General features: G+C 47.4%; 1 protein-coding gene across 9 annotated transcripts in view; it reads left to right on the top strand.

The window, feature by feature from the left end:
- Positions 1-22345, top strand: part of LOC135917913 (atlastin-3-like) — a 161548-nt gene that overhangs the window by 69894 nt on the left and 69309 nt on the right. For 6 of the 9 annotated variants that reach the window (XR_011509040.1, XM_070527337.1, XM_070527339.1 and 3 more), the window contains 3 exons: positions 16279-16603; positions 17626-17874; positions 20833-21054. Coding sequence is in view for 8 of the 9 variants with exons in the window: in XM_070527337.1 (XP_070383438.1) it covers positions 16279-16603; positions 17626-17874; positions 20833-21054 (796 nt within the window). In the remaining variant the exon portion in view is untranslated. Of the gene's footprint in view, positions 1-3599; positions 3963-9340; positions 9362-16240; positions 16604-17625; positions 17875-20832; positions 21055-22345 lie in introns of those variants that run through there. The other 3 variants (XM_070527343.1, XM_070527342.1, XM_070527344.1) reach the window with 3 other exon arrangements.

Here is a 22345-nt window from a genome sequence, read left to right as displayed (position 1 = left end):
AATATCTTAGTGCATATATCAGAAGCTCGTCTACATTTCGGTCTGGAGGGCGTTATATAAAAATCTTGGTTTTTTATATGTGTTTGTACAGTCCACAGCAAAAGTTTGCGGGATGTGCGAGCGCGTGGCAAAGCGACCCTCCTCCCCTTCTAGCGGTGAACCCCTGGTGTCGAGACCGACGCCTGCACGCATGCGCGTCCCTTCGATACTGCAAGCATGCATGTTTCCGCGCTTCCTCTTTGCGCGCCGGCGATATCCGAATGTCCTTTCTTTAACGCTGCGAGCCCGGTACTTTGCAGTAACGAACGACATGCGCGTTATCAGCATGATAGCATTCGCGACAGGAAAGTAGCGGACGAGGCGTTTTCAAGAAGGGAAACACATCATGGCAGATAACGATTATTGTTGTGTGACAGAAGGGGCACTCCAAAGGATGTAACTTTGCCTAAGAGTGTAGCGAGGGTTTCGAATAGCGCAAAAGATGCGCGAAAAGAATACCGTGAAGACAGAGCGCTGGCCCTACGCTGGCGCGAGGTGACCGCGGAGGGGGCCCGGACAGGCGTTCTTCTGTCTTCGACATTTGACAATTTAACGGGTTCGCGGGAACCGGGCGCTCTGCTTGCCTCCGAACTCCCAACGTTATTTCTTATGTAGTGCGCAAAGAATGTTCCGAGTTGAAAAATCACGCGAATCCCGGCAACAGTCGAAGCAGATTTCCCGGCAGTGGCCGCCGGTAAATCGAGCGAGATTCTGTCTCAATATTGCGTCTGCGTTCGAGAGAGGACGATGCGGCCCCAATTGATTCATTTGTTCGCCAATCGATTGCGTAAGAGCAGCGTAGAATGCGAACGCATATCAGCAACATATTCTGGAGCAGTTTGCACCACTGTACGAGATTTCCATTCATTACCTGTGCCTACTTCATCACCAAAAATTTGTACGTAGCAGTTCTCAAAAAAAAGGACCACCACTAATGGTTCGAGAGACTCGACTACATTTTTTTGCTCCATACGTGTTGGATACGTGCTTCGCTACATTACGCAAGATTCTTGCGAGGTTTAGCGAAGCACGTGACCGACTTTTGACGAGACGAGGCCCAGCCTACTGTCGGCGAACAAAAGTGCCTTCTTTTACGGCATAGGAAACACCCGAACACAAGTGAAAAATTTAAATTAAATTATGGGGTTTTACGCGCCAAAACCACTTTCTGATTATGAGGCACGCCGTAGTGGAGGACTCCGGAAATTTCGACCACCTGGACTTCTTTAACATGAACCTAAACCTAACTAGACGGGTGTTTTCGCCCCCATCGAAATGCGGCCGCCGTGGCCGGGATTCGATCGCGCAACCTCGTGCTCAGCAGCCCAAAGCCATAGCCACTGGGCAACCACGGCTGGTGAACACAAGTGAAATGTGCAGCCTGAACAGCAAAACGAAGCTAGCGAGACCGGCGGCGACCCCCGATGACGGCGTCACTCAATACGGAGAGCTGTGTCCTGTACCATATGCTCGCACTATCCGGACTATGGTCGTCGCTTGGAGGCCGCGCGCAGCTCGCTGTAGTCGCCAGGTCCGCCCACCTTCGGCACAGTTTGTCGAAGCAAAGAGCACCCGCTTTCGAGGACTTGTGTTGCAGTATAGCGCGCAAGGTCGTGCGTAAGCACTTTTCGAGTACTAAAACCGCGCACAGAACTCAAAACAATGCACAAAGCCATCGAGGCTCATTTACTCTATGGGACGGCGTCTTATCTAGAAACTCTAGATAAGACGCTTATCTAGACTCTGGAAACTGGAGAAAGAATCGGGGGAGTAAAGGAGCCATTTTACTCTCCAAGAAATTTTTACTCTCGCGAAATGTCAGAAGCAGTTACGAATTGCTGATTCCTTAAGAAAAGAGTGAGTTATATGTTCCTCATACCCTGCTCTTATTAGAGAAGGTTGAGTGCCCCTGCTTGAACAGAATAACGGTTTTCCTGCAGTTGACCTCGGAAAACCGCAAGCCCTCAACCGCATCTTCCGCTCTCACTGTGAAGTCGGTTCACTGCATTGGGTTGAACGTCGCTGTTAAAGCCTTTTTAACTATTGAACCTGATCGTCAGTAAACCATGATGAGTGTGCACAACTGATATCCGAAGAATGGGGAAAGTAATAAAAAAAATTACAATAAGAATTAAATAATGAAATAAACAAAGGAGAAGAAAATAAATAATGAAATAATTTATAGAGGTGGGCAAATATTCGAATACGAACATGAATAGTGGATAATATTCGATTGGTATTCGGAAAGAAACTATTTCGCATTTTCGATTATTCAGCACTAACCAAGTACTTCGCAAGAATTGACTGTTTAGGTATCGTTACTTTTATCAGACCGCTGATTAAAGTATCACTAAACATTAAAAGTGCGACAACGGCGAAAGTTTTTCAAGCAATGAAGAAACGAACAAGCTTTGTTTTCGGTTTCGCGCTGAAAGCCTAGATGACAACCTGGGATTTTTGCTTGTAGTCGATCGCTTAGTGTTTCGGCAGTATGGTTATGTCACAGTTTCATCTTTCACATTACAATATTGTGACGTTTTCCTTGCAACGGGCTACTTACATGGGTCTACGGTACACAATTTCTTCAGCAAACATTTTTTTTTTCCGCAGCTCTCGGCAACCATTCATTTAGCACTTTCAGAACGCAATATTCATACAGCAGCCATTCTTTCTTGGAGAGTTTGTTTACAACCAGGCTCTAACGTTGTATAGAGGCTATTTATGCAGCTTTTCTAATGAAGATTGTTGACGTGATGTTTAAAATTATCATCCGCCCTAATAGCTGCCTCTTTTTGCACTATAGCCAGTACAGGCGTGGCACGAAATTATACCGAAATACATATTTCTGCTGTAAATATATGGGCCTGGCGTTTGACTATTCGATATTCGATTGGATATTAAATACTTACTGTTCATATTATATTACCATAAGAAAATTTTGATATTCGCCCATCCCTCTAATTTAACGAACCGATGAATGAATAAATGAATAAATAAACAAATAAAATTAGTCAATGAAAGAAAGAAATAACCAGCTAGGTGTTCATTTTTATAAGTACATCGTGCCTGTATTGCTCTACTACGTGACCGGATAAGCGCGTTGATAATTGAGCCCGTTGGCGATATGACTGCAACCCGGAGTGACTTGCCACGGCGTACCTCACAATCATGTTTGGTTTAGCACGTAAAACACCAAAATTTATTATTACTATTATTATTATAATTATTGTTGTTGTTGTTGTTTGACTACGCCGCTGTGCCGCTGGTTCTATCGAAGCTGCATTGCGAGGGGATGGCGCAATACCGCGCCGCACAGGACGGCGAACAGCGCCGTCGGACGCGGCAGCGCGCGCAAGACGCGAGTAGGGCTTGTGTGCTGCCTTTTTACTTCCCGAGATATTCTTACGTCACGACGGAGGGCCGCCATTGGACGAGCTGCGGTGTCTTTCGCGTTCCGCGCCTCCGCCATCTGCTGTACCGCGCGGAGGCAATGGCCGAGGAGGTGAGATGGAGAGAAAGGGAGAGATAGGGAGAGGAGTATATGCACGCGACCGCGTGCTGGAGCGGCCGAAAACGAGGCTCGTTTTCGATGCAGAGCGCTAAGGTTATCTAACCGACGCCACCGAGACCTTCAAAAGCGGTGACTGAGAAATAAGCGCTGTACATACGCGCATACTAAAGCACCCCCACCGCTTCTCTCTGGGCGGGAACGGATACGCTCTTCGACAAGCACGTGATTTCGAGGGAGTCGCTACGACTGGATCTTCTCGGGGCTCGCCGAGCGAGCCATCTATTCCCGCTTTGTTTCGTTTTGCTGCGGTATTATACGAGGCTGTTTTTGAACAGCCTGCGTACGCTCGGGGACCTGCTTACGCTTAAGCAACGAGTGAAGACGGAGAACTACAGGAGTGCGCTGCGTACCGGTGAGTCCGTTGGTTTCTCGCAGAAATCTCTCCGTTACTCGAGAGCGTTTCGTAATTTGCCGGCGTTCCGTCGGCCGCCACTCGTAATGGCGATCGGTCTTGCCCTTACCTCGAGACTATCGTCGCGTCGACAACCAATTGCGCTCGATACCTAGTAAAGTAGTGCATTTCGTGAATGCGACTTGTAGTCAAAGTAAACATGTACATGCCACACAAGTGGCACACAGTGCAGAAATTGATCTTTCGTTTACTCAATATTACAATGTAAACCACTTGAAATCAACAAAAAATAACAACTAATAAAATAAGAAGAAACATGGAGTTAATAAGACACCGCGCGTTCAGCGCTTTCAGGTTGCAGGTGAAGCACACTGCTCAGTAGTTGTCATAGCGAGGAGGATGAGTGATCAGGGCTGTTATTGGCAGGTGGACGGTGGAATACAGTGTCGTGTGCAGTCTATGGACATTATGTGACACAGAACTGACGTAATAGTGAATAAAGAGGGTTCTTGAAAAGAATAAAGAGGGTTCTTGAAAGAAAACTGCGTCTCATGGCATACATAAGGAGTCACGGCTAATGTCAAGGATGCTTAGTAGGCACTCTGGTTACTGTACTTACCTGTGCTTTCGTTAATACCAGCTGACACGGTGTTAAACTTATAGATTAGGTAAGACTCGCGGACTTCTCGATCGTGATGGGAATGAAAGCCTGATTCAAGTATAGTGGCCCTGAGTTTTTTTAAAGAATGCCCTGGTAACTGAACATGTCTTGGTAATGGTAGCTTAGGAAGCGTATTAGCTTGCCATTTGTGGTTATTCAAGCGTATTCGAAATTAGGTTTCTTTTTGTCCAATGCACTGTTTTCTGCAGACTGTGCACTCAAGCATGTATACAGCATTTGAGGTGTCGCAATTAAAAAATCCACGAAGTTTTAGGGTAACGTCTGAGGACTTACTATTCACTCTCTGAGTGGTTTGCATGTGCACACACGCACATTGCAACGTGCTTTGTTGCATGGGGCGCATCCAGACGTCTTGTTCTGATCATTTAATTTTGCAGATGTTAACATATCGCAGAGGTTCTTACACCGTCGGTACACGACGTGAGGCGGTTCAGGAAAGATATCGAGAAGATGTTCACTTTGGGAAAGGACATTTGGTGCCATTTCAATATAGAAAAGACTTTTGGCGCTGATGCCCACAATGTTAGTGTAAGATTGGTGCTGTTATGTTTTTCGGGTAACCGGTTTCCACTAAGAATATCGGCTCTGTTTAATTGATCTGCTCGGCATATGGCGTCTCAAATTAAATTTGGTGGATGCTGCCGTTAACGAGATCACTTTTGAGTTGTTCTCAGTTAGAAATGAAATCTTTGCGATCGGAACACAATCGCTTGAAGCGGTGAGCCTGACTGTTGGGGATACCGGTTTTGCAATGTCGCACATGGCTGCTCCGGAAATGTAGAAGCTGGTTTCTATCAATAGGTTAGCGATAAAGTTTTGTCACTAATTTACCTTGGGAGAGCGTAACTGTGACGTCCAGAAAGTTCACCGACGCTGACGAGTAATTGTGCGAAAATTTTATTGAAGGGTGAAAGTGATTGCACCCTTCTATGAACTTTAACGGTCTAGCCTCCCCATGAGCCCAAATCAAGAAGATATCGTCAATAAACCACTTATAAAGGAAAGGTTGCAGGTTAGTACTGGATAAAAAAATCATTTTCCAAAACACCCATGAAGATATTAGCGTAATTTGGGCCTATTCGAGTTCCCATTGACGTGCCACTAATCTGAACGTAATGACAATTAATAAATTCAAAGTTATTGAGCTCAACAATAAGCTTTAACAAGGATTCCAGGGTTTCTTTATCAACAGGTTTCTCGAAATGAGAATGTTCGTACCTCTTAAGACTGCTGCGATTCCATCGGCATGCGGTCTGTTAGTATAACGAGAGGTGACGTCGAGCGTTACAAGGATTACGTTATGCGGAATGGCAAGCTTTAATATACCTTGAAGGAAGTTGTTGGTATCTGTTACAAATTACGGAAATGTTCCGGGAATCTGGTTAATAAGAGAGTCTACGTAGCGTGATAGGTTCTCAGTTCAGTGTTTACGCCGCAAATAATCGGGCGGCCCGGGTTACCTTGTTTGTGAATCCTCGAGAGCAAGTATAATCGACCAGCCACAAGACTAAGCGGTACAAGTGACCGAGTGGTTTTTTTTTTTCATTCATCTATGTTATCTTTTAGTAGTGCCATAAGTCTATACTTCAAAATGCCTTGAAAGTTTTCGGTTGCGTCATTCGGAAGTGCTTCGTAGAAAGTGAGATCCGAGAATTGAATCGTAGATTCCTCTATATAATCCTGCTTATTAAGTAGAACAATTGCTCCTTCCTTATCTACAGGTTTAATAACAATGTCATGGTTATTGCCTAATTGTTCAAGCGCTGTTTTTTTTCTTCCTTCGTCAGATGGGGTCGGTAAGGAACTCGGGCCTTCTATGCCTCGAGGATATCACGTTGTACAGCATTGATGTACATGTCTAGACATTTATCGCGTTGCGGCGGTGGTGTCAGGTTCTTGTGTGCGGGCACAAGCAGTCTAGTCTCGCAAGAACTTTCACGGTTATGAAACTCCCTAAGCGCATGTTTCTATCAAAGTTGTGTAAATATTTTAAAAGCTGCAGTTCACTGAATCCACCTGACGCTAGGCGAAAAGTAAGACCTTTCGATAAGGCAGTAAGACCTTTCGGAAAGAGTTTCGGAAAGAGAAGACCTTTCGGATATGAGCATCGGAAAGAGTTACCGTGGAAAGGTTTACGACATTGTTGCTCGGTTCAGCGGGCTTACTTATAAGTGATGGTTCAACGAGGGCATTATTTGTATTGGCAATAAATTCAGAAGGGGCTACGCCATCGCGAATAGACTTATTGCGTTTGAGCGCGCATAAGCTGTTCTTCTTAGTATGTGTAAAGGCTGCCAAGTATTTTGATTCACGCGTCCCGAACGGCGTAGCGAGGCGCTTTTCTTCGCTAGGAAGACGTAACATGCGCGATTTGTAGGAATCAACAACTACATGCAGTAACTCCAACGATGCATTATTTAATATCTGTTGCGACTTTGTCTTGTTAAAAGCGCACAGTTCGGACGTGGCCGGTTTCAGTCTTAGCTGTAAGCCTTTTGGAACTACAGAAGCGCTCAAGTAGGACGACAATGTGGTGACATGCAACTCAGAACGGATGCTTTTCTCAGCAATATTTCTAGCATTTAAGAACGTTCGAGAAGGCAAATGTGAAACAGAGTTACCGGGCACTAGTAGTCAGCCGCGTTGTTTCGACAAGGGTGCTTGCGGAGAGGGCAGCGGCGACCCACAGACGGAGTTGTCTGTGTACATTCTTCACGAGGATTGCAACGGCTCGAAACGGGAGTGCAGTGGTTGGCGTCTGGAGAAAGTTGAGAGTGAAACGTTCTAGAAATCTGGCTGCCACCACGCGAGAGGTTGCACGACGCGAACTCACGCCACAGCGACACGTCGTTGTCGGGGTGCTTGCAGCAAAGTTCACGAATGTGGCTAGCCATGACCGCGACACCTTCGAAGCTCGGATGGAGACCGCCGGCAGCTAGTACCCGGCTTTGAGGCAGGTATTGGAAGCCGTGGCCCACGAAGAATAGTTTTCTTGAGCGACTGCAAAATTCATGTAGCAGTTGATTGACATAGCAAGCCTCCCGGTTGCAGCGTCGGACGAATGAAACGTTGCAGTTACCACTGCGACGGTTGGTACATCGAAGAAGGATGAGCGTAGCATAAATCCTAGAGATATTCGGCATGGTCCTCTAATCAGATAAAGCAAACATTGGTACTTCTCAAATGCTGCTGTTCCATTAGTTGACACCATGTAATTCGTGCCATGTCAATCGTGGAAACGACAAACACCCTCATGCTTCTGGCAATAAATCCTGGCAATTAGAACGCACCAGCTACGCGGCAGCCAACGTTATTAGAGCTAATCTAAAAACGTTGGCTGCCGCGTAGCTGGTGCGTTCTAATTGCCACAGATTAAAGAGCACCTACTGACGCCCATACAAACAAACCAGAAGTGAATGAACAGTAGGTGGACTTTATCGGCAGAAGACAAGCTGTGAACTTTCTCGTACTAGAGCAGAAATAAAATGTGGATGTCGAGATACGCTGTAATGATTAACGTGAGCTCGTAAACGGCTCAGCTTTGTTTTCGCACATGGCGGTCTGCTAACGAACGACAACAAGCAGCGCAAGGAGATTGGACAGTGTTCCACTTGTTTGTAGCGACAATCGCCGTTGAAGATGAGCAGCTTGCATTGCGAAGCAATCGGGTGACGCAGGCATCTGCTGGCGTAACCAGCACAGCCACATGGACTACCTGGCATTTTAGCGTTGACTCCTTTCCAACCTGCACGTTTCTTTTTGCTCTTTCTGGGGCCGCTAATGAGTCGCTCACACTTGGTGCCCCTCTATCTCTCAATATAGACATGGTCGGTTTCGTGCGCATTACCTTCGGCAGCAACTTTAGCTGGTTTTCACACCCATGTGGCTAGCAACTTCATGGACTTGCAACCATGTAAGCACGTATGCTGGTCTCCATTCGCAGCCGAGGAAGGATCCGGCTGCAGCAGAAAAGGACGGAACGGGAAGAACCAATCACGGTGCGTGTAAATTCGGAGTTTATGTCGCTCTGCTGACTGCAGGAGTAAATGCTTAGCTCGAGAGATTGCTTCCGAATGCAATTGACCGGGCCGCTACATCCGAGAAACGTAACGCCGTGGCCCTACCCAAGTGAGATAACTGCGAAATGAGATTGAGCAACCAATCAATCACCGCATGAGGTTCACATGATACATTATACATTGGTTAAGATCCATGTGGCAACAGTGAGCATTCATGTGCACGGGTATCTTACAACACATTCAGCCGTCCGACGACAGGCATAGTGCTTGCCTTCATCGCACATTGTGGCCTGGTAACGAGCGAATACCAGCAGCGCAAACAGATTGGGCGGCGTGTCCCACTTGTTTACACCGACAGTCACCGTTGAAGATAAGCAACTTGCATTGCGAGGCACTCGGCTAATTGAGTCATTTATTGCCTCAGCCAGCACAGCGACATGGACTACCCGGCATTTCAGCGTTAACTCCTTTCCAACCTGCACGTACCTTTTCTTTCGGTGACCGCTAATGTGTGGCTCACTCTTGGTGCTCTAATTTGTCTCACTATGGATAGATGGATGGAATAACTTTAATGAAAGGTCCTGCGAGCTACGGGACGCAAGGTACCACAGAGCGGGCTACTCCCACGTTGGGACCGGGAGCTGTAACTCCCTGGCTGCATCGTGGGCTCGCTGGACGGCCCAGAGCTGCTCCGCCAGGTACGTGCTGCGTAATGCTTCTTGTAGCCTGGCGGAGTCTTGATCCTTATTTGCGTGGGTCCGACCACACGGCCAGAGCAAGTGATGTACGTCTAGTGTGCTATGGCAATTTTCGCAATATGATGTTTTGTATAGGTCAGGCATGTAGTGATGTAGTCTGTTCTGCGTGGGGTACGTGTTTGTTTGAAGCATTCTGAACGTGAGGGCTTGAGGCCTGGTGAGCTTATTGTGAGGTGTGCTGTATATTCTGCCGTCTAGATAAAAGTGCTTTATGATCTATTTATGTGTGGAGGGAGGGTCCCGATTCTTGCTGGGATGGTCATGACCAGAATAGGTCGCGTCGCGGAGGGTAAGGTCTCGCGCGCTCCTGTGAGCCATCTCATTGAGATTGCGAGGGGCGTCCTCGATATCTCCGAGGTGTGCCGGGAACCAGCAGATGGTGTGATGCAGCGGTGCGGATCTATTGATTATCTGTAGTGCTTGGCTTGCAACTGCTCCTTTCTGAAAGGCTTTGACGGCCGAGCGTGAATCGCTGTAGACGTGGGTGGTGGTCGGGTCTGTGAGCGCAAGTGCGATGGCGACCTGTTCTGCTATCTCGGACTTGTGGGTCGTGACTGTGAGAGCGGTTGTGACTTGACCTTGCTTACTGATCGTGGTGGCAACGAAGGCCTTCCTGGTCGGGTACTGTGCCGCGTCTACGAAACAGGCTAAGATCTTCTTATCACGTATTTCGCGCAGGATGAACGATCCGCGTGCCAGCCTTCTGGGTTGATGGTGCGCGGGGTTCATGTTCCGCGGGAGTGGGCGGACCGTGTAGGAGTTGCGTGTGTCCGTCGGAACGTTTTGATTTAGATTCTCCATTACTGTGGTGTCATGACCTAGTTTGGCTAGAATTTCTCTACCTGGTTTGGTTCCAGAGAGTCTTGTCCATTGAGCCCGTTCTTGAGCTTCGGCGATTCCTTCAAGTGTATTGTGTACTCCCAGTTGCAGCAGGAGCTCTGTCTCAGTGTTCTTGGGGATTCCCAGCGCTAGTTTGACTAGCTTCCTCAGTTGTACATTCAGTTTGTCCTTCTCCGCTACCTTCCATCTGTGCATGGCCGCCTCGTAGGTGAAGTGGCATAACGCAAACGCGCGTGTTAGCTTGAGGAAATTTTCTTCCTTAAGGCCGTGTTGTCTGTTTGCTACGCGTCGTATGAGGTTCAAGGCGTTATTCGACTTTGCGGCGATCTTCTTCACTGTCGCGGCGTTAGTCTCAATATGGACATGGTCAGTTTCGGGCGCATCACCTTTGGCAGCCACATTGGTGGGCCTTTCCACCCATGGGGCTATCAACTTCATACGCTTCTGACCAAGTAAACATGTCTCCGTTCACGCCGAATCGCGGCCGAGGACGGCAAAGAACACAACTTGCCCTCGGCCGCAGCAGGAAAGAATGAACTGGGAGCGCCAGTTACGATGCGTGTATATTGGGAGTTTATGTCGCTGTGCGGATTGCGGGAGCAGGTGCTTACCTCAAGAGACTGCTTCCCATTGCAACTGACCAGGCCACCACACCTGAGAAACATAACATGGCGACCATGACCAAGTGGGACAGCAGCGTAACCAGGTTCTCCAGTAGATCACTTCGCTGTAGCTTGCGCAAAGACCCTGGGTATCGAGCACGAACAGCAATCCTCAACGACACTTGGAATTAGAAATGGGAATGAGAAAGCGTGCATTCAAGAAAAATCCACTCTGCTCTGCAAGCACTGAAGGCCAAAAACATTAAGCGAAGTCAAATGCTACATATGACATGGTGCAAAGGTTAATTCAAGACAAATGGCGATGCTGCATCAGCTATTTCAGGAGAGGTAGTGCACATGGCAACTTATACTAGAACATAGTGCTACATATATATTGTGCCTGGCATTAAGTATGAGCAATGAATCGGTTTACTTTTATGTTTGGAAGAAGAAGAAGAATTATTTCTAAGTAAGGAATGGGGAAATGAAAAAGCTTGAATTCATAGAAAAAATTTATACTTGGCACCAATGGAATTTGACATGGCCAGGAAGCTGATCAAGAAAGGGCAAACTGACGGAATTCTTTTGGCCAGTGCCGTCCATGCTTGTTCAGACATTGCAGGCGTATTTGAACACGAAAAATTTCTAGGAAGTCTTTGTTGAGGTACCTGGATGACTCGGCCAATATCTGTGCTGGTGGAATGATGGCTGAAACTCTTTACAGTCTTGACGCAGTCCTCCGTAGAGTTCATATCTCATCCAAATACTTCTGCACGCGCTTCTTTGTTCCTGGTGTAAAAGCCTTGCAAATTCGGCTCCAGCCCCTTCCTGTTGGTGTAATGGGCCTCCTGTGAGGACCAAGATGTCTCCAGTGCAGACTTTGATGGGGCAGAATAGTAACACATGAGATACAGCACAGATTTCCCAAACTCATGTAGTGTTTGCTTTTATGTTTGAACCATTTATACTCAACCGTAAATATGATCAAACATTGATATCATCTTCTACAAACAAAGGACATGTATCTCAAGACTACCAAGCCAATACAGCATATGTCAAGCATACATATTTTCGAATTCGTTGTTGTTTACCTTGTAGTAGTAGGCAAAGTCCACACAATGGCCTTGTTGTAGCTGGCAGTAGCTTTTCTTTGGTGTGTGAAGTGTGTTGCTTTACACTAGAGCCGTCCTCTTTACTGCATGTCTGGAGCAGAAATTTTGACTGCGTGAGAAATTTAAAAAGCACAGTTTTGCAATATGAAAAGCGTCAAGCTATTACATGTATATTGTAATGGCTTGTGACGGCAGAATACCGGCAAATGTACACTGTTCTAGGGTGCGTAAGCAACACCTTAATTTAAAATATATTGCTACTGTCCATTAAATGGATGTCTGCCCAACTATAATGCATGTCAACAGCTTAAGTATTATTAGGATCACAAATGAGAACATTCTTGCGCTCATTTATACAGTAGGAAAGGTCACACTGGTGGTTCCACAAGCAAACGCATGAAAGGCATGAAGCATGCTCTCGCAGCGCGATGTGTGCGCACATGTTTGAGCCTACAATCAGCCTCGGATATCAGATGTGTTTTTTTAAAGTTCCATTCACTTATGTGGCCTTATTGCAGTATTACCCTCTAGTTCTAAGCTGCGGTTTACGAACAATGGAACGTACGCGACGATCGTAACAGCGTAGGTACCGTTCTGCTACAATAGGAGCTGGGCTGTTATACTTTGACAAACGTTCAAACTGTTAGCTGCACATTACATTGCGTGACTACTTGGTTCGGTGGATAAAATTTTCACCCATGGATAAAATTATTTTGGGTAGTAGTGACAGCATACATTACAGTGTAAACTATACGCCTCGTGCACCGCCTATAGAGGCGCCACTGAAAGCCACCTAGCGGAGGCTTCCAACAGTACACGCGGGAGCAGTAGCAGACGACAACCCTTTGCAGCAAGGATGGCTGAAGTTCGCGGGTGCGGTTTCTCCTTTGTTCGGGGGCCAGGCTGCTTCTTCTGCGGTGACAGGTGTAGGGAAGATGCTGACCTCTGTGCGAGCGGGTATGAACACGATGTTACCGGTGTTTGGGACAACATGGTCCACATACGTGCAAGGTGTGTCCCGCAGACAAACGCCATGAACCCCATTTACATGACGTGGAGCTCATATTCACTAGCCGATAAATTTTGTTGAGTGATGCGATCTCTCGATGGTTTTTTTATACTACCCTTGCCGCAATGCTGCTTCTGGACCTGAATAATAAGCACCCGTCGTTAGTGCAGACTCATATCAAACAAATCCGCATGGTGCAATCTCTGCATATGCCGTTGTGACTTTTCTGCCGTTGAATACATGTGACATCACCGAATAAGTGCAGTCGAAGTCGCCTCAAGAAGAGTAATTGCCAATTTATTGATGGAAACGCATACACTAGCCAACGAAGTCACGAAATACACAGGTTAATAAAAGCGCGTGTTACTGCTGCACCACCGATGCAATTCTGCTGCATACGCCGATGAAGTACTGTTCCCGCTGTTCCCGCAGTTTGTGCAATTTTAAATTCCTCAACGGAGCTGCTTGGAAACGTACAACGCTAAAGACTGAGTAACTTTTCAGTAGGGGTGTGCGAATATTCGAAATTTCGAATACGAATCGAATATTTTCCTTATTCGAAGCGTATTCGATTCGAGAAATGCATATTCGTGAATTCCCGAATATTTGGACAGACTGTGAATAATTTAGCAATTAACGAATTATATATACGCTTGCTCCACATTCTCCTAAGAACATGTTTATTCACTGAGAGCTTCACATGATCCGCTCATTATCTGTATGCTCTGCATCAAGATGGCAAGTTGGGCCAGTTGGTTGGCATTCATAGTAAGGTTCGTTACAGCGCAACACAAAACAAGGACAAAAGAAGGTACAAAACGACGACACAGCGTTACAGCACTGGGATCTTAAGTGCTGTAACGAACGTTACTATGAATGTGTACGCTCTGTCCCAGTCTATCTGCATCAGGCCCGTGAGACATGATCAGTTTCGATTTTTTTTTACCAAGCTTTATTCTACGGCTCTTTCATAACAATATATGATGTACTTTCGGGCTTTGTAAGTATGCGCAATAAAATATGCACCTAGAATATGTTACCTGGACCAATGTTGTCACAGTGCATAGAGAGCCTTTACTTTCTGAACATGTTGAGCAGTCAATTTTCCTTCGCGATAATCTGTAACAAGCGTTTACCTGAAAGAGCATTACCTTACATTACCTGAGTGCATTACCTAGAATGAGTGCCTCTTTAACCTGAAGCAGCCTCGTAAAATGCAATATTATTTTTAAAAGGGTAATAAAGCTATTGTTACCTCGTTTTGCAATTTTTTTAATAGTACACATATATTCGATATTCGATATGATATTCGAAGACAGTTTTTCGCCTTATTCGTATTCGATTCGTATTCGAAAATTTCAATATTCACACACCCCTACTTTTCAGTATACTTCTTTATATTACTAGAGAGGCGCCACATGATATATTTAAAGGCAGAGCAGCGCCAGTCAAAGTAGATGAGCGCTGGCGGCAAGGCCCGGTTTAGTCGTCTGCATCGTAAGTATAAGAAAGAATTCAGTTGAGTACAAAACACACATGCAAGGAGGGACTACGTTGTGAAACAAACAAATCACTCGGCCTGTTAAGTTTGCTCAGGCAGCATCGAGGTGTGATGACTTTCCAAACGGGCCGCGAACTTTTCAGCGAGAAATGGAACAAAAATACCATATGCAGCAGCTATTAGCAATTCTCGCCCTGAACTACCTATTTTCTAACCACATTTCCCAAAACTCAAACAATATCCAAGATGCCCTCGGGCGAAAAGAATAAAGCTGTGAAAGAAGCACTTCCTGGGTATCATTCCGATAAGACACAGCGTGATTTATACCCTTTACAAACAAGGCAGGGTGAAAACTTCGCAGCTCAAAAGAATCGACAAGAGTTATGCATGGAGCAACTAGCAACAGCTAGACATGTGCGAAGCCACGCATAAAATAGGTGTAAAAACATGAAGTGTGCGACAGCTGGTGCGAGGATTTACCGCGCCACATGAAACCAACAATTTCAGTTCTTGCAAACTTCAGTAGCTTTACCATACAACGCAATGCGCTCGTGCAGTCGTGCTGCCTAGCTAGCTCAACGCGGTAAAGAAGCGGAAAACAATATAAGCGGCAAACAGCATTCCGAACTTTAGCGAAATGCCTTTAAACCTCATGGTGCACTGCAGACGAACTTCGTTGCTCACGTGTCTAACTATGATCGAGTGGAAAAGAACACCGACGAGAGAAAGGAAAGGGTGAGAAAAAGAAATTTCCCTTCGAAGCGACGATCCATTTTTGCTACCGTTGCTCCCGCTCATGAGGCTTTGCCGGGAATGATTAGAACCGTATCGCCGGCACGTTTTCACCGGTATTTGAGCCCCCCACCCTGCAACAATTCTTCTTCGACATTCCCTGAAACTTTGGCCACCCCACACGTGCGAATGATGTTGCCTATCTTGCTCTGAAAACGTGAATAAGACAGAGAAGCACGATCAACGACACAACAAACGACGGCGCGCGCCAGGCTCCTCTCCCGCGTGTTCTGCGCAAGGCCGCCACCAGTGGCGCTTCCGTCGGCGTGCACGGCGCGTTATGGAGAAAGGAAACTAAGGAGAGGCCCTACTATGGTGTTCTGCTATAGCCCTACGCCCTCCGCGCGCTAGGAGAAAAGTGTGGAGGAAGTGACGTATAGGTTCTCCGTTTTTTGCTGTTTTTATTTATTAATTTGCTGTAGCAGCCACGCCTTTCGGTCCACAGTGGCGCCTTTGTTATTGTTCTGTGCGTCCACACGTATTGCTCCGTAGGTTTCGTACCGTGGCAAAGGCGCCGTGCGGGCAGGTTTGCGTTGGTCTCCGTGTTTTGTTGTGCAGCGTTATCTGGACTGTGCTCTACGGTATGTTGCTGTGGCCAGGTGAAAGAGGAAGAACTGAAGTTCGGGAAATTAACGCGCATGCAACGCTGTACGCAATGTACCGCGCCACGGCAATGGCAACGGACGAAGGAATATCCGCGGGAAATTTTGCCCTCTTTGGCAGAATCATGCTAACGTTCTAACGATTGTTTAGTATTGCTGCGGAGCGCGCGCGTCCGACCAGACCGGTTGCGCGCAGCGCGTCGTGGTTTCCCGAGAAATGTAAACAAGAGAGGAGAGCTGGCCCGATAGGCGGAGCAATGACATGAGCAACGCCAACCTCCGGCTTCACTTTAACTACACCGAGAGTGACGCCAGGACCTCTCCGGAGTTTCCTTCCTCCGTGTACCCGTGCGGCCGGCAGCCATTAGGAGCTTCCTATATTGCCCGCCGCACGCGCAGGGCCGCCATGTGTGACCGAGATAGCGGCGGACAGCCGCTGAGGATCCTGGACGTGGACGAGCGCTGCCTGGTGCTGGACGAGCATGCACTAGCAAGCGTACTGCTGGCCGACCACGTCAAGGACAAGCCCGTGGTCGTGATCGCGGTAGTCGGAACCTTCCGCAAGGGGAAGTCCTTCCTGCTATGTTTCCTGCTCCGGTACCTGCGCAACCTGGGCCGGGCCGACTGGCTCGGTGATCCGAACGCTCCGCTGCGGGGTTTCGAGTGGTGCGGAGGCAGCGACCGCAACACTAAGGGCATCGTGATCTGGAGCGAGGTTTTCTTGGTGAGAATGTCGGCAAGAACGCCCTATCTATCTATCTATCTATCTATCTATCTATCTATCTATCTATCTATCTATCTATCTATCTATCTATCTATCTATCTATCTATCTATCTATCTATCTATCTATCTATCTATCTTTCTTTCTTTCTTCCGTTCTTTCTTTCTTTCTTTCTTTCTATCTATCTATCTATCTATCTATCTATCTATCTATACCGCCGGTCAGCCAGGCGCACCCCCAGCATTTCAAATATATTGAAGACGCACACACGTATAATAAACTGTAAAGTGTATGGCTGGCTGACCGGCCGGCCGGCCGGCCGGCCGACCGACCGACCGACCGACCGACCGACCGACCGACCGACCGACCGACCGACCGACCGACCGACCGACCGACTGACTTCTGTTCATCAGTATACGTCACGTCGTGACTAAGACCAAGATTTGCAAAAAGGTTAGACGTGACAACGTTGCTCACAAAATAAACATGAGTGGTGCGTGCATAGGTTTCTTCTGGCAAGGCATCCGCAGCTCCTTAAGTATATTATTTACGCTTAATCTGACGGCAGTACTGCAACTTCTTCACGATCACGCGCTCTGAATTAAATAGCGGGGCTTACGTGCCGAAACCACGACCTGATTATGAGGCACGTGGCAGTGGGGGACGGGTAAACTAAGTGAATTTTGACCACCTGGGGTTCTTTGACGAGCGCCCAATGCACGGTACACATGAGTGTTATTGTATTCTACCCCTTTAAGAATGCGGTCGCCGGGGCCGGGATTCGATCCCGCGACCTCGCGGTATTCGGCAGCGCAACGCCTTAGCCATTGTGCTACCGCGGTGGATTATAAAGAACCTCAAGTTGCTCCTTTCCTTTCCTTTTATGCTGGTAATATGCACAGCGCTATCGATGTGCTAGTCACGTGTCTTTCGCCGCCCAAACGCTTCGCGCAGTTAGCTTCTTGAATCGGAGGATATCGCCCTCAACGCGTGTGTGAGTTAGTGCATACAAACCTCTGCGCAGGTGAAGACATCTCGGGGCGAGGAGCTGGCAGTGCTGCTGATGGATACCCAAGGGACCTTCGACTGCCAATCCTCGAATAAAATACACCGCGACATTTTTGCCCTCAGTGCTATGATAAGCTCAGTGCTCGTCTACAACGTCTCCCAGAACATTCAGGAGGACGACCTGCAGCATCTGCAAAATTTCATGGAATATGGCTTGCTGTGGAAGTCTGCTCAGCAGCAGCAACAATCTACTTCTGCTGCGGAGGTAACTTCTTTTCGCATTCGTCTTCTTCCTCAAACAGGGCCCTGGTCACCTGTTTCGTGGATTGCGCATTTTGGACCGGGTAAGACGCCCAGAAATTTGTAGGAGCTGGTTGGCATCAGCTATAGCTCAAGACAGGGTTAGTGGGAGATTGCTGAGAGAGGCCTTAGTCCTCATACAAATACAAATTTACACATGTCTAGGATGACGGTCATGACCACGAAAACCCTCAGCTTAATTTAGCGTATAGACATGGAAGAGTCCTCGCGGAAAATTTCACGATGGAAATATGAGCGGCAGCGTAACAAAAAGCTCGCGAAAAGGGCCGTTTTCCATACTGAAACTGAAGAAAGGGCGCCGCTATTACCACTCGCCGGAAGTGACCTATATCCTGCAAAGTTCGTCTCCTTGGAGCGACCTACGAGATAAGACGGCGCCGGCGGCTGGCCCTGGGCCCGCTGAAAAATCTCGGAGGTGGCATGCTGGGACACTTACGTCATAGCGACAACCACTACGTGCATGTGCCGCCTACTTAGGCTGCTAACAACGAAGCTATAAATGATAAGCCCTGCGGTTTTGCCAAGGTTCCTTCAGTGTTGCATGTTCTCAGTTGTAACAAGTTTGACCAAAATGAAATTTTGGTGCAGTTGGCCTTTAAACGATTGTCCTTTTATCGAGAGTCTACGCTGGCATGTGGCTATTCTTGTCTATTAATTATCACTGCACCCGTGATTTTCCATTCCATGTGCTTGTTTCGCGGTATTTACCTTCGCAGGTTTCCTTGTTATCATCCGAGTTTCTGAAACACTGGATAGTAGCGCGAATACGCATATTATACAATGTTTCTTTACCAAGTACACATTTAAGACAGTGCAACGAGTACAGTCATTTACCTAACATAGTACAATAGAACCTCGTTCACATGTCCAGGGAAAAAAACGCGACAAAGAACGTGCTAACCGGCAAAACATACGATCCAAAGCCACACAAAATTTGACAGACTCAACTGTAGTAGACATCTACGTAATGCGAAGCGTTATGCGAATCGCTGCAGCCCGAGACGCCGACGCGAGCTGAGCGGGTCGGAGATGCGCGTTATCGCTTTTTTTTTTTTTTGCGGCCTGCGCTTCTCAAATTCGGCGTGGGCCAGCAGCTTTTTTGAGCAGGACATTTTCATGGGATGTTTCGCCGCGCCCAATCGGCGCGAATCGTTGCCCCACCAAACGCCAACGCAAGTCAAGCTGCTGCGGCGGGAGCGAATACCAAGATGCATGTTGTTTTCGTATTGAGTAGTGTTCTAAGATGGTGGTGGGAAACCGAAGCGAATTCGACTTGGTGGGTGACACGGGAGCGCGATGCCACCAGAGCGAAGCATGGCATTCAGTTCGCGCTGACCTCAGAAGCGAACGGCGGCGCGTTTGAGTTATCGTGTGTTAACAGCGTGCAGTATTCCAACGGCACTACGCTCTACGCGCTGTGAAACAATGATAGGAGAAGATGCCTATCGCGCTAGGGCTGACGGCTCTATGGACATGTTCTACCGTATATCGCACACCATATGGAACGACGCCAACAAGGAACACGCGCGGCGTGCTATAGAGCGCCCTTTGTTCAGGCAAATGACATTTGAAATACCTAACTGATTCATGAGCTTCAACAACTCCCCTTTCAGCCCACTTCCCCCCGAAAAAGAAAAAAAGATCAGGCAGAACCCATTTCAAAATGAATGTCCACGTTAGTGCGATTATCATTGAAGCGATGTAGCCACAAGCTCTATGGCCACCACTAAAACGCGTCATCTATGAAACGTGTATGCAGTCAGGTCTTGTGAAACTATTCCCTGCTTTTTTTCTACTGATACTGTAAACGCCTCTTGCTTCTCTCGACTGCTGACAGGTTGACGCTTCCGTCCAGTTTAAACGTAAGCGTTTCTGGAAGGTGTACGTGAAATTAGGGAGTTTTACGTGCCAAAACCACTTTCTGATTATGAGGCACGCCGTAGTGGAGGACTCCGGAAATTTTGACTACCTGGAGTTCTTCAACGTGCACCTAAATCTAAGTACACGGGTGTTTTCGCAGTTCGCCCCCATCGAAATGCGGCCGCCGTGGCCGGGATTCGATCCCGCGACCGCGTGCTCAGCAGCCCAACACCATAGCCACTGAGCAACCACGGCGGGTCAGCATGCAGGGTAGAATGCCGCTCAGTAGCGCTTTCTCAAAAAACAAAACCCGTGCTTATCGACTCACGCTTCAGATGTGATTTTTTTTTACTTTTGATCTGTTCTCTTTTCAGAAGCCTGTGACATAGGTGCGCTGCGCGAATGCGGGCGCAAGTGTTGCAATGTTACACCTAACCTTACATTCTGCTTTTCGACTTGCACGTTTGAAATGTTTATGACTCCATTGCTAAAATGAAGATTTTGTAATTTTACTTCTATGATAGATTGTAAAATGATATCTGACGGCCTGCCTTCTTAATTTTATTTTTTAACTATAAGTGTAAAATTATGTGCGCCTCTTTCATTACCGTGCTGTTGAAAAATGCAGTAGCCCAAGGCGCGGATCGCTTCGCATTTCGTAGGTTATGGCGGCATTAGGCACGTCGACGGGACCCATTGTCATTGCTGCTTTTCTTTTTCAATTCCTTCCCACACAATCAGGGTATGTGTATACCTGAATAGTATGTATGTCAGCTGCGCTACTTTGTGTACTAGTTAGATGAATTTCACTGCCCACATAGCACTGCATAAATTTTAATTTCATTAAACCCACGCTTCGCAAGCTGGCTGAGCCGCCATGCTCCCAACTCCCCTAGGCATCACGTCATTATTGCTAGAGATTACCTCTAGTAATCCTTTCAGGAAACTCGTTCCTACCGCTCATTTCTTGACTCGCCTTCATCCCATGGCGAATGAAATTGCCGACCTCACTATGGACTGCGTGACAATCCGTTATTCGCAGGGGGAAGGGAGCATGCGACCCTTCCAGAGTTTGTGGTTTCTGGTTCGAGACTGGATGTCACCGCGTGAGATGGAGTACGGCGCAGAGGGCGGCCGAAAGCTCCTGGACAAGCGGCTGACAATCACGCCAGGGCAAGACAAGGACCTGCGGCGGCTGCGCGAGAAGATACGGAGCTGCTTCAAGGCGATCCGCTGCTTTCTCTTGCCTTTCCCAGGCGAAAAGGTGCAACCACTTTAACGGTGTTCTTTGTATACTTTTGTAAAATTTTTGATATTTCAATTATTAATATTACTTGTATACATTCGTGTATACATGTAAATGTGTGTATTATGGTGCTGTGCGGGGCTTCTGTACGGATACATACGCATATGAATTTTTTTTGTTAGTTCACTGTTGCTATTTTTTCTTTCTTGTAATGAGGTTTTGCACGCTGCCTATTAAGTCTAAACTAGCTGGCTTTGGTAGGCCTGATGAATGTACTTTTCATAAAGACTTCTCGGATTTTACGTGGCCAAACCGCGATCTAAGTTAAACCTCAATACAACGAAGTCGGTAATATCGGCAATTTGCTTCGTTACATCGAAATTCGTTATATAGAAATTCGACCTTTTATGCGAATAAGTGCAGTCGCCTATAGATTTTCGTTACACTAAAGGGTCAGCAAAACATCCCGAATTATCGGGCAATCGGAAAAGGCAATTTGAATGAGAAAGAAGCCTAATTGGTTCAATTGAATCTTGGCGCCAAAATATACGGTTTCATGCTGTTCCGACGTTATTTTCACATCGGTGGTACTATGCAAAGCCAGCCACACTTCCGCGTCTGCTCCACGCCCGTGGCTGATAGTGTCGACCGTAGTGGGACCACGCTATCGTGAAAAGAATTGGCAGCGGGTAGTGAATGCGCCGTCTGCCTCTCACTTCAACGCCGAATCTCGTTTCAATTTCAATCTCAATTCCAAATTTCTATCTCCGATACTCGAGATTACGTAACTCAGGAAGACAGCGCACAAGACATCACGCCATCTCGGCACGCCCAGTCTTTTCACACGCGGCAGAATTCCTCGAAAACTGGGCGCGCGGGCTGCGTATGCGACCAGCTGTGCTGACTGTCATACGCAGCCACGGTTGTGTGAGGAAAGGAGACGCTCGCCAACCTGCCCCCCACTTCTCTCCCCCCCCCCCCCGTTCCTCTCGTGAACGCGCTCCCCTCCATCCTTTCGCCTTGCTCGTGCGGAAAGACTACGCTCATCAAGCCTCCATCTTTCTCGGACCACCCTCGCAGTTTCACTCGCACTTGAAGCGTACAGCGTGCCTGGCCCGGCGGGATCTTATCGCACTTGGACTTTATACGGAACATAACGCTGCTGTGCTGCGGTGGTCGCTTTGTGTCTTGCGGCGCGCGATTTGAGATGGGATTTGAGAGGTGCGTTCGTAAGCAGCCACTCGTAATTCATTCATTTCACCATCTGCGTCCGCGGAAGTTTGCGTGTATTGTCTCGGCATTCCTTTGA

The sequence above is a fragment of the Dermacentor albipictus genome, chromosome 10 (assembly GCF_038994185.2).
Source record: "Dermacentor albipictus isolate Rhodes 1998 colony chromosome 10, USDA_Dalb.pri_finalv2, whole genome shotgun sequence".
Lineage (NCBI taxonomy): Eukaryota > Metazoa > Arthropoda > Arachnida > Ixodida > Ixodidae > Dermacentor > Dermacentor albipictus.
This window is presented reverse-complemented; position numbering and strand designations above follow the sequence as displayed.